This window comes from Furipterus horrens, unplaced genomic scaffold, assembly GCF_987537825.1.
Source record: "Furipterus horrens unplaced genomic scaffold, mFurHor1.1.pri manual_scaffold_4, whole genome shotgun sequence".
Classification (NCBI taxonomy): Eukaryota; Metazoa; Chordata; class Mammalia; order Chiroptera; family Furipteridae; genus Furipterus; species Furipterus horrens.
In genome coordinates, this window is record NW_028327174.1 from 203092668 (window position 1) to 203105734 (window position 13067).

At 65.7% G+C, this 13067-nt stretch overlaps 1 protein-coding gene across 1 annotated transcript; it reads right to left on the minus strand.

Moving 5' to 3' along the window:
• Positions 1–36: 36 nt before the first annotated feature.
• On the minus strand, positions 37–12836 carry AGPAT2 (1-acylglycerol-3-phosphate O-acyltransferase 2). The gene is made up of 6 exons (XM_090274977.1): positions 12565–12836; positions 4007–4140; positions 3481–3656; positions 3116–3211; positions 1465–1537; positions 37–625 (listed from the first exon to the last, which is right to left on the minus strand). The coding sequence occupies exons 1-6, from the start codon at positions 12744–12746 to the stop codon at positions 450–452; spliced, it is 837 nt and encodes a 278-aa protein (XP_090131103.1). The 5' UTR covers positions 12747–12836; the 3' UTR covers positions 37–449.
• Positions 12837–13067: the final 231 nt, after the last annotated feature.

Consider the following 13067-nt stretch of genomic DNA (forward strand, 5'->3'; position numbering starts at 1 on the left):
CGCCCACCCTCCGAGTGACCACAGCTCACCAAGCACTTCCAAGAGTTCATTTATAAAAAATAACCAAGCGAAGTACCGATGCAGCAGGAGTCTGGGCCCGGACCCCAGAGGCCGCACCTCCCTGGCAGCCTGATGCAGGCCGGGCGGGGGGCCCCAGCTCGGGCGTTTGTCTGGGGCCCCAGGACTGCTCCTGCACCCAATTCTGGAGGCGTGGGTGGGTGGGGCCCTGCCCTCAGAGCTTGGGGCAGTTCCGGCTGACCGCGGGGACCTCCGGAGCCAGTGACAATAAGGAGGCCCTGCTTGTTGGGCCCGAGTGAAAGCCGCCGGGCCGTGGGAGTGGAACACAGGGGCATTTGGCAGCCGAGGCGGGGTGTGGCAGGGTCTCCCTGTCCATTCTCTAGCCAGGTCCTGCCCCTCTGCCCCCAGGGCCAGCCTGTCCCAGGCCTCGGCTACTGGGCAGGCTGGGCGCCTGGCCCTGCAGTAGCCCCGTTCTCCTGGGGTATCTTGGACACGTGGAGGAAGGTGGTCCTCATGGCTTTGTGGCAGGTGTCCATGAGCTGGGGGATGTCATCGACCGTGAGGCCGCTGGTGGGGATGGCGTCCAGCACCTCCACCTTGATTGTGCCTGTCATGGGGGTGGGGTGGGTGTCAGCTGTCTGGGGGGCTGGGTGCCTCACCCATGCCCTCCGCCCTGGCTCCAACCCTGTAGCCTCTCTTCCCCCACTGCCAGCTGAGCCCCCGCCCCGTCGGCCACTGGGCAGCCTTCCCTGCGGACCCCCCGCCCCAGAGGGCCCAGCAGGGCTGGGTTCCTCCCAGGACACCCTGGACTCAGGTGGTTGGTTTTCAGCCACCAGTAACTGACATGGTCACACTCGGCTCCTAAGTTCACTCTCAGGGCTGGGACAGCTGTGTCCTCCCCTCTAAGTGCTCCCCGAGGTGCAGAGCACCTCCTCCCCCAGAAAGTGTCCTCGTGGCCCCTCCCTCGCAGCCCTGCCCACACTGCGCCGCCATCCGCGGGGTCCCAGATGGGGGTGGCAGGCTTGGCTCCCCTGCAGTCCTTCCATCTTGGACCCCACCTTCCCACCTGGGCACCAGGTGCAGGGCCTGGAGGGAAGGCCCCGAGTTCTGTGGCCCGTGGGTGTGGGGCTGCCTGGGAGGCTGCTGCCCAGACACGCCGGCCCAGGAGCGCCCCGCAGCACAGGAGCCGTCTGCCTTGAGTCCCCTGAGCTGTGTGTGCAGCCTACACCCGTGTGTGAACTCGGGGACCCAGCCACCCCCTGGGAGGGAACCTCAGTTTCCTTGCTCAGGAAATGGCTCAAGACTCTAGATCCCTCCCTCCCTCCCCCGAATGGTCACTGCGTGGCAGGGGTCCGGCCTATAGTAACCGCCAGAAATGGGGGCTGCATCCCGTTAGCGGCCTGGGCACCAGTGACAGGAGCACACGGGCTGCGTGTGTGGCACTACCTGAAGTGAAGAGCTTCGTCCTGCAGTTGTAGAAAGAAGAGAAGCTGGAATACACGACAGGGATGATGGGCACCTGTGCACAGAGGCAAGGGAAGCCTGAGGACGGTGGACTCACCCCCAGACCGCCCTGCCTGAGAGCAAGCTCATGGGGGAGTCCTGCCTCACCCCCACCTGCCTCACCTTGGCAGCACCCGTGGCTGCCAGACAGGCACCGTGCCCACCCTCAGGGCCCTTCCACACGCTGGCCCTTGGGGCCTGGGACACCCTTTATGGGTTGAGTGGCCCAGAGGGCCATAAACGCATCCTGTATGCCATCACTCAAGCATCACCTCCTCTAGGGAGCCTTCCCAGGTTGGCATATGTCCATCTGATTCATATCTGAGCCCTCCACTGGGTCCGAAGGGGACCTAGCGGGGCAGGACATGTCCAGTAGAGCCAGAGGAGGCTCCCTTCTAGCTCGTGAAGGCTGGGGGCAGAATTAGCCAGGGGAGGGCGCAGAGCCTGCTGCTACTCCTGGGAGACACCAGGGTCCAGTCCAGCGGTGACTGCAAAGTTGGAAATGGTGCCTGAGGGGTAATCACTAACCCTGCGGCTGGGGAGGCTCTCCCCAGGAACCCACAGAGGATGGGGGTGAGGCTGAGAACCCAGAGGGGTACAGTCTAGCAGGCCCTGGAGGGGAGACAGAGGGGCGGGGACAGGAAATGACAGGAAATGATGTCCAGTCTCCTGGCTGAGGTTGCTGCTGCTCCTGTCCCATCATCGCCACCTCTTCTACCACGGCCCCTCCCCCACGCCACCAGCAAAGGGAAGGGACATCAGCCCCAGGTGCATGGCAGGGGGTCCTCTACCTCCTGGCTAGGGGGGCCACAAGCCCTTGGACAGGGCTGGGAGGAGAGTCCAGCTCTGGGCTCTGCCACCGGCCTGCCGGCTTCTGCACCCCCATGCCGTTAGCTGGGGCCTCAGGCAGGAAAGCTCCCATGGCCTTGCTCAGGGCCAGGGCTGCGGGGCACGAGAGGCCAGCTGCCACAGGCGGAGGCCTGACCCTCTGGTTCCCCTACAGGAGCCCCCACCACACGGGGCCAGGGTGGGACAGGGCAGCCTTCACCCACCAGGAGATCCCCCCATGGATGGATATATGCCCAATGTCTCCTGGCCCCAGGACCCCTCGGGGACAAATTACATCCCTGGAGGTCCAGGACCAGAAGAGTGTAAGGTCCCACCCAGGGCAGAGCTCACACCCAGGCCCACGTCCCGCTCTGGCCCCAGCCTCCCCCGCCCCCGACCCCCACCTCGGGCCCCACTCATCTGTGCCCCTGCCCACTCCAGCCCCGCCCCAGCCGGTGCCACTGGGGGCCCGGGTGCGCGCTAAGCAAATAGGCCCGCGCGGCCTTGCCTACCAGCCCCGGCTGTGTCGGGGCTCGCGCCTGGCCGGCTAGGTCCCCAGACACAAGCACCCTTCCAGCTGGTCACTGGGCCTGAGAAGGCACAGCCTTACCACTCGGGGGGTGAGGGTGCGGAGCGGGCAGGAGGCCCTGCCGCCTGTCCAGCAGGAGACAGTCCCTGAGCACCGGCTGCGCCACCGTCAGCCTTAAGCCCACCTGGACCCGCTCCCCAGAACCCGCTGCGCCAGGAGGGGGCGGCCCCTGCGCACCTGGGCCTGGACGGCCAGGTAGAAGGCCCCTTTCTTGAAAGGCAGCAGGTCCCCATTGTCATTCCGCGTGCCCTCGGGGTAGATCCACACTTTGAGCTGCAGGGGAGAGAGGAGGCAGAGGCCGGGCTGGGGGGAGGCGGTACCCCTTCCCTCCTGAGGGCCCCCCCTCTCCGCTGAGACCACCACCGCCAACGACAGGGAGGCCCTGCTCCCGACGCGCCCGTGTGCCTTTGCAGACACGCGTGACAAGGCGCTTTCTATGCCCACAGGAGGCGGCCCCATGGGGCAGCTGTGATTCCCGCTGTTTCCCGCCAGGGCAGGTGTGACTGTTCGCACGCCAGGCAGGCCCCGGGCCCCGCACTCACGTTCTCCCGGGTCATGCGCTCGCCCACTTCGGCCATCACGGTCATGGCTGTCCTGGAGCGCTGCCGATTGATGAAGAAGACGCCTCCAAGGTACATGATGAAGCCCACGGGCCCCATGAACAGCAGCTCCCGCTTCGCGATCTGCACACAGCGCTCGGGGAGGACCTCCATGAGGCCTGTCACGGGGGTGGGGGCGGGGCTCAGAGCCTGGGGCCACGCCCCCGAGGGGTAGGGAGCCGGCCCTGTGCCCTGAGCACCCGCAGGCCTGGGTAGAGCCACGCCTTCCCACGGGCTGCCTGGGCGAGTCATGCAGCCTCTGAGGCTCCTTCCTGCCTGGAAACGGTGCTAAACAGAGCTCCCGGCTTGCAGTGAGCGGAGGCCCCGGTGACACACGCAGCCTGGCCGGTGGCCGGAAGGAGGCCCAGGTTCCCTGGCCTGGGTCAGCCCTCCTCACCTGCCTGCTCACCCCCCCCCGCACCCCCATCCAGACCAGGAGCCCCCACCCCGCCCCTGACCCTCAGCCTACCCATCATGTCCAGGATGCTCTGGTGGTTGGAGACGATGACACAGGGACCGTCCCTCGTCAGCTTCGCGCGGCCCTTTACGTCAAAGCGGAGGCCGTACAGGTACTTGAAGGACCGGACGAACCAGCTGATGATGCTGCGGGGGACGGTGCCAGTGAGCGGGGTTCCCGCTGCCCCAGGCGTCTCGGCCTCGAGGGCCTGGGGAGGGGTGCTGTGGTGTAGAGACCCGCCTCCCCCCAACTCATCGCTTGTGGGCTGGCCACGTTTGCCATCCCCTCCCGAGCCTTCAGGTCCTGTCCCTCAAGGGGTCCGCGAGGGACGCCCTGCCTCCAGCCACCGCAGCCAGACGGAAGGGAGCCAAGCCTCTGGGGGCAGATGCCCGGCACAGCGGAGGGCGCCCGCTTCCCAGTCTGCATTCCAGGGGCCCGCCCTCGCTGCCTGCCAGGCCCTCAGCCCACACCCCTGCTTGTTCCTCCGAGTGGGGACCTAGCCCAAAGGGCGCCGGGGGCCGAGGGCCCCAGGGACGGGCTGGGTCTGGTTCCCCACGTGTCAGCAATGGAAGGACCTGTCCCGGGAGAGGCCCCTGCGCCCCAGCAGCGAGGCCAGGCCCCCACCCGCACACGCTTGTGGAGGAGGCCCAGATGGTGAAGTGAGCGTCCCCTCAGGGTGGTACCCCCCCAGGAAGTAAATGTCCAGACCAAGTGGAGGCCCCTGCAAGCTGATCAAGTTGCCTCTGGAATGATGGGGACCCGGCGCTGAGGGGCCACCCAGGCCACGCCCCTCCCCCACCCCCCTGCAGGGCAGGGCCAGTGTGTCCTTCCCATAGAGGAAGACCCAGCCCCAGGCAGGTCGCAGGGAGAGAGAGCTGGGGGTCAGGATGCCCGCAGCCCCCCAGGCCGTTCTGCAGGAGGCCGTCCCCGGCGCCCAGAACTGGAGGGGCCTCGATGGCATGTCCAGGGCCACCTGTGCCTTCTGTGCCTTCAGTGCCCACAGGGACTGCGTCGGTGGCGGCTGCGCGCGTGCAGAGAACGCGAGGGGGAGGGGTGGCCTCGGCCCCTGGTCTGCGGGGACAGGACAGGCGCCCTTTGGGGGTCAGCCCTCAGGGTGACAGAGCCGAGGTGAGAGCTCACTGCTCTGCAGCCCCCTGCAGGGCCCCAGGGTCTGCCCCTCCCCTGCAGGTGGCAGGCAGCTGGGAGTATGCCACCCGCTGACCCACGGGCTCCTGTCACACGTCTCCCAGGAGATTCCTGCGACCACGCTCCCCCGCCCCCAGGTCCACTGTCCCGTGGGAAGGAGGGGCTCCCACTCTCCACAGGAGGCTCTTGAGAGCTGGCTCTCACAGAGCAGGGCCCTTGGACTCAAAGCCAGACTCAGTTTTAATTGTGGTAAAACACACAAAACAGGGACTGTCCCCACCACGTCTCTGTGCACAGCTCAGCGGCATTAGGTACATTCACACTGTGGTGCGGCCGCCACCGTCCTCCCCGGGACTTTCCTTCCTCCCAAAGGGACACTCCGTCCCATGAAATGCCCACTCCCACCCCTGCCCCAGCCCCAGCCCCAACCCTCGACTCCCTGTCTGTGGATCTGCCTCCTGCAGGGACCTCGTGCGCGTGGGGACCCACGGGACTGTCCTGTGTCTGAAAGGCTGACCCTGAACCAGCTGTACTCTCACAGCCTGACCCCCGCAGGGAGGCAGGCAGCCTGCCTTGCCCTGTAGCAGACGGGGAGACCGGGGCCCAGGGAGGCGCGGCAGCCAGCCCCAGGCTGTTCTCAGGGCTACGGCGGCAGGGGCTTCCCCCTCAGAGCCCCAGCCTCCACCAGCTCAGGCCAGACGTGGCCATCAGTCCGGCCGATCAGGGGCTGGGCCGGGCTGCACGCCCCGGCTCGTTCACCCCTGGAGCCTCAGTAACCTCACCTGCAAAAGGCAGCTTCTTGGGTCCCCGTGAGGACTGACGGGGACCAAGGAGAGGACATGAGCAGACAATTCACAGAAAGAACACAGAGTCCAATAAAACACGGAACAAGCCCCTCCTTACTAGCAATTAAGAAATGCCAATCAAAACAAGAACACCTGGCAGCGTGCTCAGTTGGCGGGAGCATCGTCCTGTGCCCCCAAAAGCATGGGTCAGGGCACATGCCTAGGTTGCAGGTTCGATCCCTGGTTGGGGCACATATGGGAGGCAGCAGACCCATCCTCTCACATCAAAGTCTCTCTCTCTCTCCCTTCCTCCCTCTCTAAAATCAATAAAAACATATCCTCCGGTGAGGATTTAAAAAAGAACGCCTTTTTCTCAACCTTTCGATTAGCACAGATAAAAGGCCATCACGGCAGCTGCTGGGCAGTGGCCTGAGAGGTGCTGGCAGAAGAGGGAGACGCAGGCACGGATGCTTCTGGAGGGCGGGCTGCCAGCCTCCCGCAAGGGCCCGAAGTCCCTCTGATCTGCACTCATCCTTCAGGAGTTCCCCGGGCGGCGGGCATGCGCACGTGGGGCCTGAATTAGGAACATCTGAAAACTCTCCGACCCCAGAAGGGCGGGAGGAACAAACTCGGGTCGGGGCCGCAGCCTGCAGCAGCCGAGGAGAGTCATGACGTGGGCTGTACGTCTTTCTTTACGGCGGGGGGCACTCCTGACTGCCGGCGGGGACGCTGGCCTGTCCCCGTACCCAGAGGCACAGGGACGCACAGGCCACACGGGAACGACAGAGGTGCGCCCTTGGCAGTAGGATTTGCTAGTTGGTCTCTTTTTCGCCTCCTGTTTTCAAATTGTGGTAAAGGCCCGGCTGGGTGGCTCGGTTGGTTGGAACAGCCTCCTGCTCCAAGGTTGCAGGTGTGACCCCTGGTCGGGGCTCCTACGAGCCTCAGCTAACGGAGCACCCATAAGGGGAACTTACTGAAGTTACTTTTTCTCTCTCAAAATCAATAAATTAAAAGAAAATGTTACTGTCGTAAAATACACTGAACATAACACTTATCACGCCCCGTTTCTGAGCACGCAGCTGGGGGGCTCGGTTCATTCACGCTGCCACTGCAGACTTCCTCTCCTTCCCGTCTGCTCTCCTTTTGTATCTAAGCTAAGGAGCGGGCTGCACACAGTTACTGTTCTGCACTAGGAAAGATACTGTGTGGCAGCCTCCGCCTGCCGAGCCCAGCAGGGCCCTCCCCGCCCGTCCCCGGGTCCCCAGCTGGGACCAAGGCTCCGGGGGGACGCAGGCAGCCAGAGGGTGGGGCTGCAGGAGCTGGGGGCTCCTTCTCGACACGTTTCCCAGCAGCTGCACCCACTACAGCCCCCGTGACTGCAGTGTGCTTTCAAAGACAGGCGCACCTGGGAGCGGGAGAGGCCCTCGGTGTCCTCGGGGCCAAGCCGGTCTCCACAGGCCACATACATGTGGGCGCCCCCTTTTCCTTCTCCCAGCATCCCCCCGCTGTTTTCTGTGACTGTGGCGGGGGAGTGTGTGAGGTCATTTCAATGGTGTTTCCTCAAAGACAAGGAAGCAAGTCCCGCTCTGTGGGCTCCTGCGTCAGCAGATGTTCCCGGGTGCCCACCCATGGGCCACCCGGCCCCGGGCGCCGGGCAGGGAAAGCCGGGTGGCGGGAACACGCCGACGGCTGACACCCGCTGAACACCCACCGCGTGCCAGCGCTGTGCCAAGGGCGCCGTGAGTTCAGACAACAACCCACAAGGTCCACACACTCATTACACCTGCCCTGCAGGCGAGGAAGCTGAGGCTCAGCAGAGAGAAGTGACTTCCCCAGGGTCACACAGCGGGGGGCCAGGATGGGCCAGAACCGGCTTTGAAAGGCGTGAAGGGTGCCAGGCCAAGGGCAGCACTGGACGTGGGGGAGGGGCTCGGAATTGCAAAACTCCAGGAGCTCCTCTGAGCCCTCCCTCCCTGCTTCCTTCCAGGGGGGGGCCTACCCAATTGTCAGCAGGGCCGGAAGTGACTCTGTCCCCCTTGCCTAGCTGCCTAAGAATCTGAGAGCCCCTGTCACCCCCAGGCTGCCCCTGCCCAGCCCAGGCCCTGTCCTGAGGGCCAGCCCTCCGTGGCCCCAAAGCGTGGGCCAGGGGTCAGCGGTGCTGGCCCTGGGACACGGTCACACAGCTCTGGCCGCTGTCCCCCATTCTTCAGCCCCCAACTCCATGACCCTGCAGGGGAGGCCACGGCGGTGAGCCAAGGTCGCCTGAAGCCCAGGTCACTGGCGTGGGCTCTCCAAGGCAGGGCAGGTGGCCCCCCCAGAGCAGGCCCTTTCCAACTACTTGCGGGAGCAGCCGGCTGCTCAAGCAGAGGGGATGTCCTGGCCTTCCCAGACCCTTTCAGGAGCCCTTCGTCACCTCCGCCCTGCGCCATGAGCCTCACAGGTTCCTCTGGGGCACACGGGAGCCCAGACTGGGGTCCTGGCAGCCAGCCTCCGTGGACCGTCTGCGCTCGGCCCCAGGACCCCTGGGCCCCTCTCAAGCGCTCAGTCAGACAGGCCCGCATTTGGATCCCGCCTCCCTTCTCACTGGCCGTGACCCTGGGCAATGCACTTCAACCCCCTAAACTTGTACTTCCGCCTGTAAAATGGGAAGGGTTAGAGGGATTGGGTACAATGAGGCGAGGACCCCGGGAGCCCCCTTGCTCAGTGGCTGGGATGCTGATGGCACAGAAGAGAACCCAAAGTCCATGAAAGCAGACCTCGCCCCCAGTCGCCAGCCCACGCGGACCCAGTTGGCTCCTGCTCCAGGAAGCTGGGCGGCAGTTCCAGGTTAGGCCGGGCCAGCTGCTGACCTTTGCCCTCAGCCCCTGGACTCAAGCTGGGTGGCCCCGGGAGACCTGTGCGGCTGTTCTGGCCAAGGTGCGCCTGTCGCAGCCAGACCCCGCAGAGCAAGGGTGGAGGCGGGACTAACTGGGGGGCAGCCCTGCCAGGAAGGCAGCACCAAGGGCCATGGAGGTGCCCAGGGAAGCCACCTGGCTGAGGGGGGATGGTTTCCAACAAGTGTCCTATGAGCTGAAGCACAAGAAGGGGACAAGAGCCAGGGGTGTCCCGCCTGTGCAGACACCCAGAGGTGCTGAGAGGGCTGTGCAGGAGTGGGGTGAATTCAGGGTGATGAGTGACAAGCTCTCGAGGGAAACTCTCCTGGCCCCATTAAGGAGCAAGTCTCCAGGGCAAAGGGCTGTTGGCACCTCTGGTTGCTGCTCCAGGGAAGTGTGTGCACCAGCAGAACAAGGGTGGACTTCCCTTCCAGCCCAGGGCCCCAGGCCAGCCCCCAGGTGCTGGGGGCTCCCACGTACTGTGTCCCCATCCATGCCCTACCCCCGGGGACTGCTCAGGTTCTGGCAGCATTGGCTAAGAGATGCCATTCTGGATTTAATCCCAGACCGGCATCAAGAAGTCCCCTGGCTTGTGCATCCTGTTCTCCCCGCCTTGATGCTTTGCATGGGCACCGTGTACACAGAAGGAGTGCCTCACTGCCCTGCCTCCCTTGCCGCTAAGAGCCAGGCTGCCTACCTCCTGGCAACAGGATGGTGTGGAAGCATGCGGTCCGGTCCCCAAAGGTCCTACCACAATGGTGTCCTGTTGTACGCAGAGAATAGTGGGGCCACAGGACAGAGGAACCGGAAGCTTTCTGTGGCTTTAGGCTGCCCAGCTGTGGTCTACTTCGATGTATGAAAAAGTAAAGTCTGGCTAAGCCGCTGTTGTTAGGATTTCCCGATCCTGCGGCAGAACCCAATCCTAACACACAGCTTCCCTGGACTTTACTTTCTTCTCTGTCAGATGGGTGTGACGAGGGCCTCTGTCTACCAGGACAAGGACTTGCTTCTCCTCCTTAGTGCAGCCTCCAGGGTACCACCGACCTGAAGGGTGTCTGCGGCCTCAGCCCCCCAGCGCGGTCAGAACAGAGGTCAGCCTCTGCCCTTCTGTGCTCATCACTCTTCTGGCACATTCAGAACTCAAGTCTCAACAGCCAAGGCCTCCTTGGGTGCCCACCCAGAATCCCACGGGGAGGGGCCATTGCTTAGAGGGGAGACAGAACGTGGGAGAGAGGCAGAGCTGGGATGCCCCCCAGAAGCTCGGGACTCCCCCAAAGCCTGGTCTCCAGTCCCACAGTGCTGCTCCAGCCCCTGGTGGTGGAGGACCCAGAGGGCAGAGGGACAGCTTGTGTTCTGGATCCCTTTCGGCAGGTCTGCATCCTGGGTCAGCCATGTCCCAGCTCTGGGACCCAGACAGCCACGTCCTCCCCCTCCCGGAGGCCCTAGTTTGAAGTGGCTTCTCTGAATCTCAGACCCTTCATCCGTAAAAGGGAACACACAATCCATTCCCGAGGCTGAGGCTTCTGTGGCGCACAGTGGGGCTCGGGAGACGGACGCAGAGGCTGGCACCGTGCCCAGTGGGGAGAGTCCTTCCCAAATCAGGGTGGGACTGGAGACAGCCAGGCACCCAGGGTGCTCAGGTGTCCCGGGACAAACTGGGCAGACTCGGCTCGTCCAGCCCAGGAGGGGCCAGAAATGAGGGGCAGCGGGGGTCTGCGGCTCAGCCCCACCACACACCTCCCCCTCCATCCTCCTGGATCCCGTCCTTGGGACAGACACCGAGAGCCACACAGCACCTCCTCGTTCTCTGCGTTTCTCAGTCCCCACAGCATATCCCTCCGGAAAGTCATGGTCACGATCAACCCACCCTAAGCACTGCTGGGCAGTGGCCACTGTGATGGCTGGGCGGACAGGCTATCGGTTTCTGGGCTCCCCCAGGCCCACCTTCTCACAACAGAGCACCTGCTGTTATGTCCTGGCGTGGCCCCTTCGCAGAGCCTCAGTCTGGGGGCTCCCCTGGGGAGGCAGGCGGCTGGAAGCTCCCACCAAGCACCATGAAGGCCTCCAGGGGCCTGAGAAGGACACCCTAGTTGGCTGGATTCTCGGGTGAGGCGGGGGTGCCAGTCAGGCCCCCGGCTGAGGAGACGGCATCCAGGCCGGCAGGGGCCAAGGCGGGGCCGGCCCGGCCCAGCCAGCACGCCAGGCACTTCTGACCTGACCCCAGGGAGGCGGCTTTGAAGCGCAGGCTACTCCTGGAAGAGCCAGTGGGGCCTTTTAAAAGACAAGGAAGCCCTTATAAAGAGGCCACCTGATGACCCAGAGCAGGGGGAGGGGAAGGGAAGGGTCACCTCCAGGATCTGCTGTCACTCTACAGGGTAGAGACTCAGGCTGGGTGCCTGTTCCCTGCAGGGTCCCAGGCCCTGGTCTCAGCCGGGGGCACCCCTGCCCTGGGGTGGCGGGCCCAGCACAGGAAATACTATTTCTGGAAACTGGCCCTGCCCTCCCCACCCCAGAGGACACTGGAGGGGGGACTGCCAAAAGGGCCTCACCTGGGGCCTGGCTCTCAGGGACATTCCTCAGGACACTGCCCAGACCATTTGAGTGTGTGTATGTGGAGGGGGGCAGACAGTCTTACTGAGCCCTCCACGCTGAGCATTCTCAGTGCCATGGAAGCTACCAGAGCCTGGACACAGGGCCTGGGGACCTGGGCAGTGTGAGCCAGCCCTGGCAGCACCAGCCTGTCCCAGGCAAGACCAGAGATGGAGAAAGCCAGGAACCCTCACCCACTGCTCTGTTAACCACTGGGGAAACCGGGCGCGCGGGGGGAGGGGTGTGCTCCCCGGCCAGCGTCCCCTCGCCGGGTCACAGCCACGAGGCTATTGCAAAACCCACAGACAAATGTTAGCAACAGCTACGAGCCGCTCAGACACAGGGAGAAAGGGCAAGAAGGTGCCCCCGCCTCTGGCAGCACCCCCTCCCCCGCCCCCAGCCTCTGACCCAGAGAGGCCGTCAACTCTTCGAGTCCGCCCAACCCGAGACCCCGCGCCACACGCGACCTCCCTCCCCAACGCGTAGCGCCCCGGGTCTGCGAGGCTTCCAGAGGAAAATTCCAGCCACCCCCACCCTCCTTCACCTGGGCTGAAGCTGGACCCCAAGGGCCAACCCTCGCCCTCCCAATCGCGGAGTCTCCCACCTCCCAGAGCAGAGGAGGGAAATGGGACCAGGGAGCCCGGGACCAGGTGCGTTCGCCACCTGCCGGGCAGGCGGGAGGAGGGGCGCAGAGGAGAGGGCGGTCCAGGAGGGGGCGGTGCTGCGCCATCCCGGCCTCGGTTTCCCCGCAGGACTGAGCCTCCCCCGGCGCGGCCCAGGCCCCTTCCGTCGGAGAGTGGAGGCGCCACGCTCCGCCCGGGACCCCGCACCCAGCACACGCCCTCGGCGGGACTCAGCGCGGCGGCGGCGCCGGAGGCCGAGACCTGTTTGAAGCCGTCAGTGCCTGCTCCCCGGCCTGGGCCTCCCGGCAAGGGCGCGGGCACGTCGTGACGCCGGTTCCCGGGGACCCCTTCCCCGCGCGCCTGCCTGCCAGCGCCGCTCGCCCCTCGCGCGTCCGCCCGCCCGGGAGCCGGGGAGAGGCGCGGGCGGGGCAGGAAGGAGGGAAGGGAGAGAAGAAAGTTGGGGAAGCGGAAGCGGGCGGCGGCCCGGCGCTCCCCACCGCGGCCCGGCGCTCCCGCCCCCGCCCGGCGCTCCCCACCCCGCCCGGCCCCCTTGCCTCATGTTCTCCACGGTCCGGCCGCCGTGGCGCAGCAGGCAGACGGCGGCGGCCACGATGGAGACGCAGAAGCAGAGCGCGCAGTACAAGGAGATCTTGGCGTAGAAGTTGGCCGTGCGGTTGAGCTGCGCGAGCAGCAGCAGCAGCAGCAGCGCCGCCGTCAGCCACGGCCAGAGCTCCATGGCCGCGTCCGCGCGCGCGGCGACGCCCTCGGGGCCCGGACGGCACTGGCCTCGGGCTCCCGGCCTGGGCTGCGGCTGGCGGCGGCTCGCTCGCGTCCCCGCCCCGCCCGCGCCCCTTATGGCGAGGGCCGAGGGGCGGGGCGGCGCGGGGCGGGGAGAGGGCGCGCGCCAGGGAGGCAGCCAAGGTGTGGCGCGCCCCGCGACTCCCTCGGCCACCGAGTCACCTCGCTGCGCCCCGGCGCCGCCCCTGCCCCGGGCCCCAGCCCGCCCCGCCCCGTGTCCTCCTCCGTCCGGCCCCTCCCGGCCCCGCCCCGCCCCGCG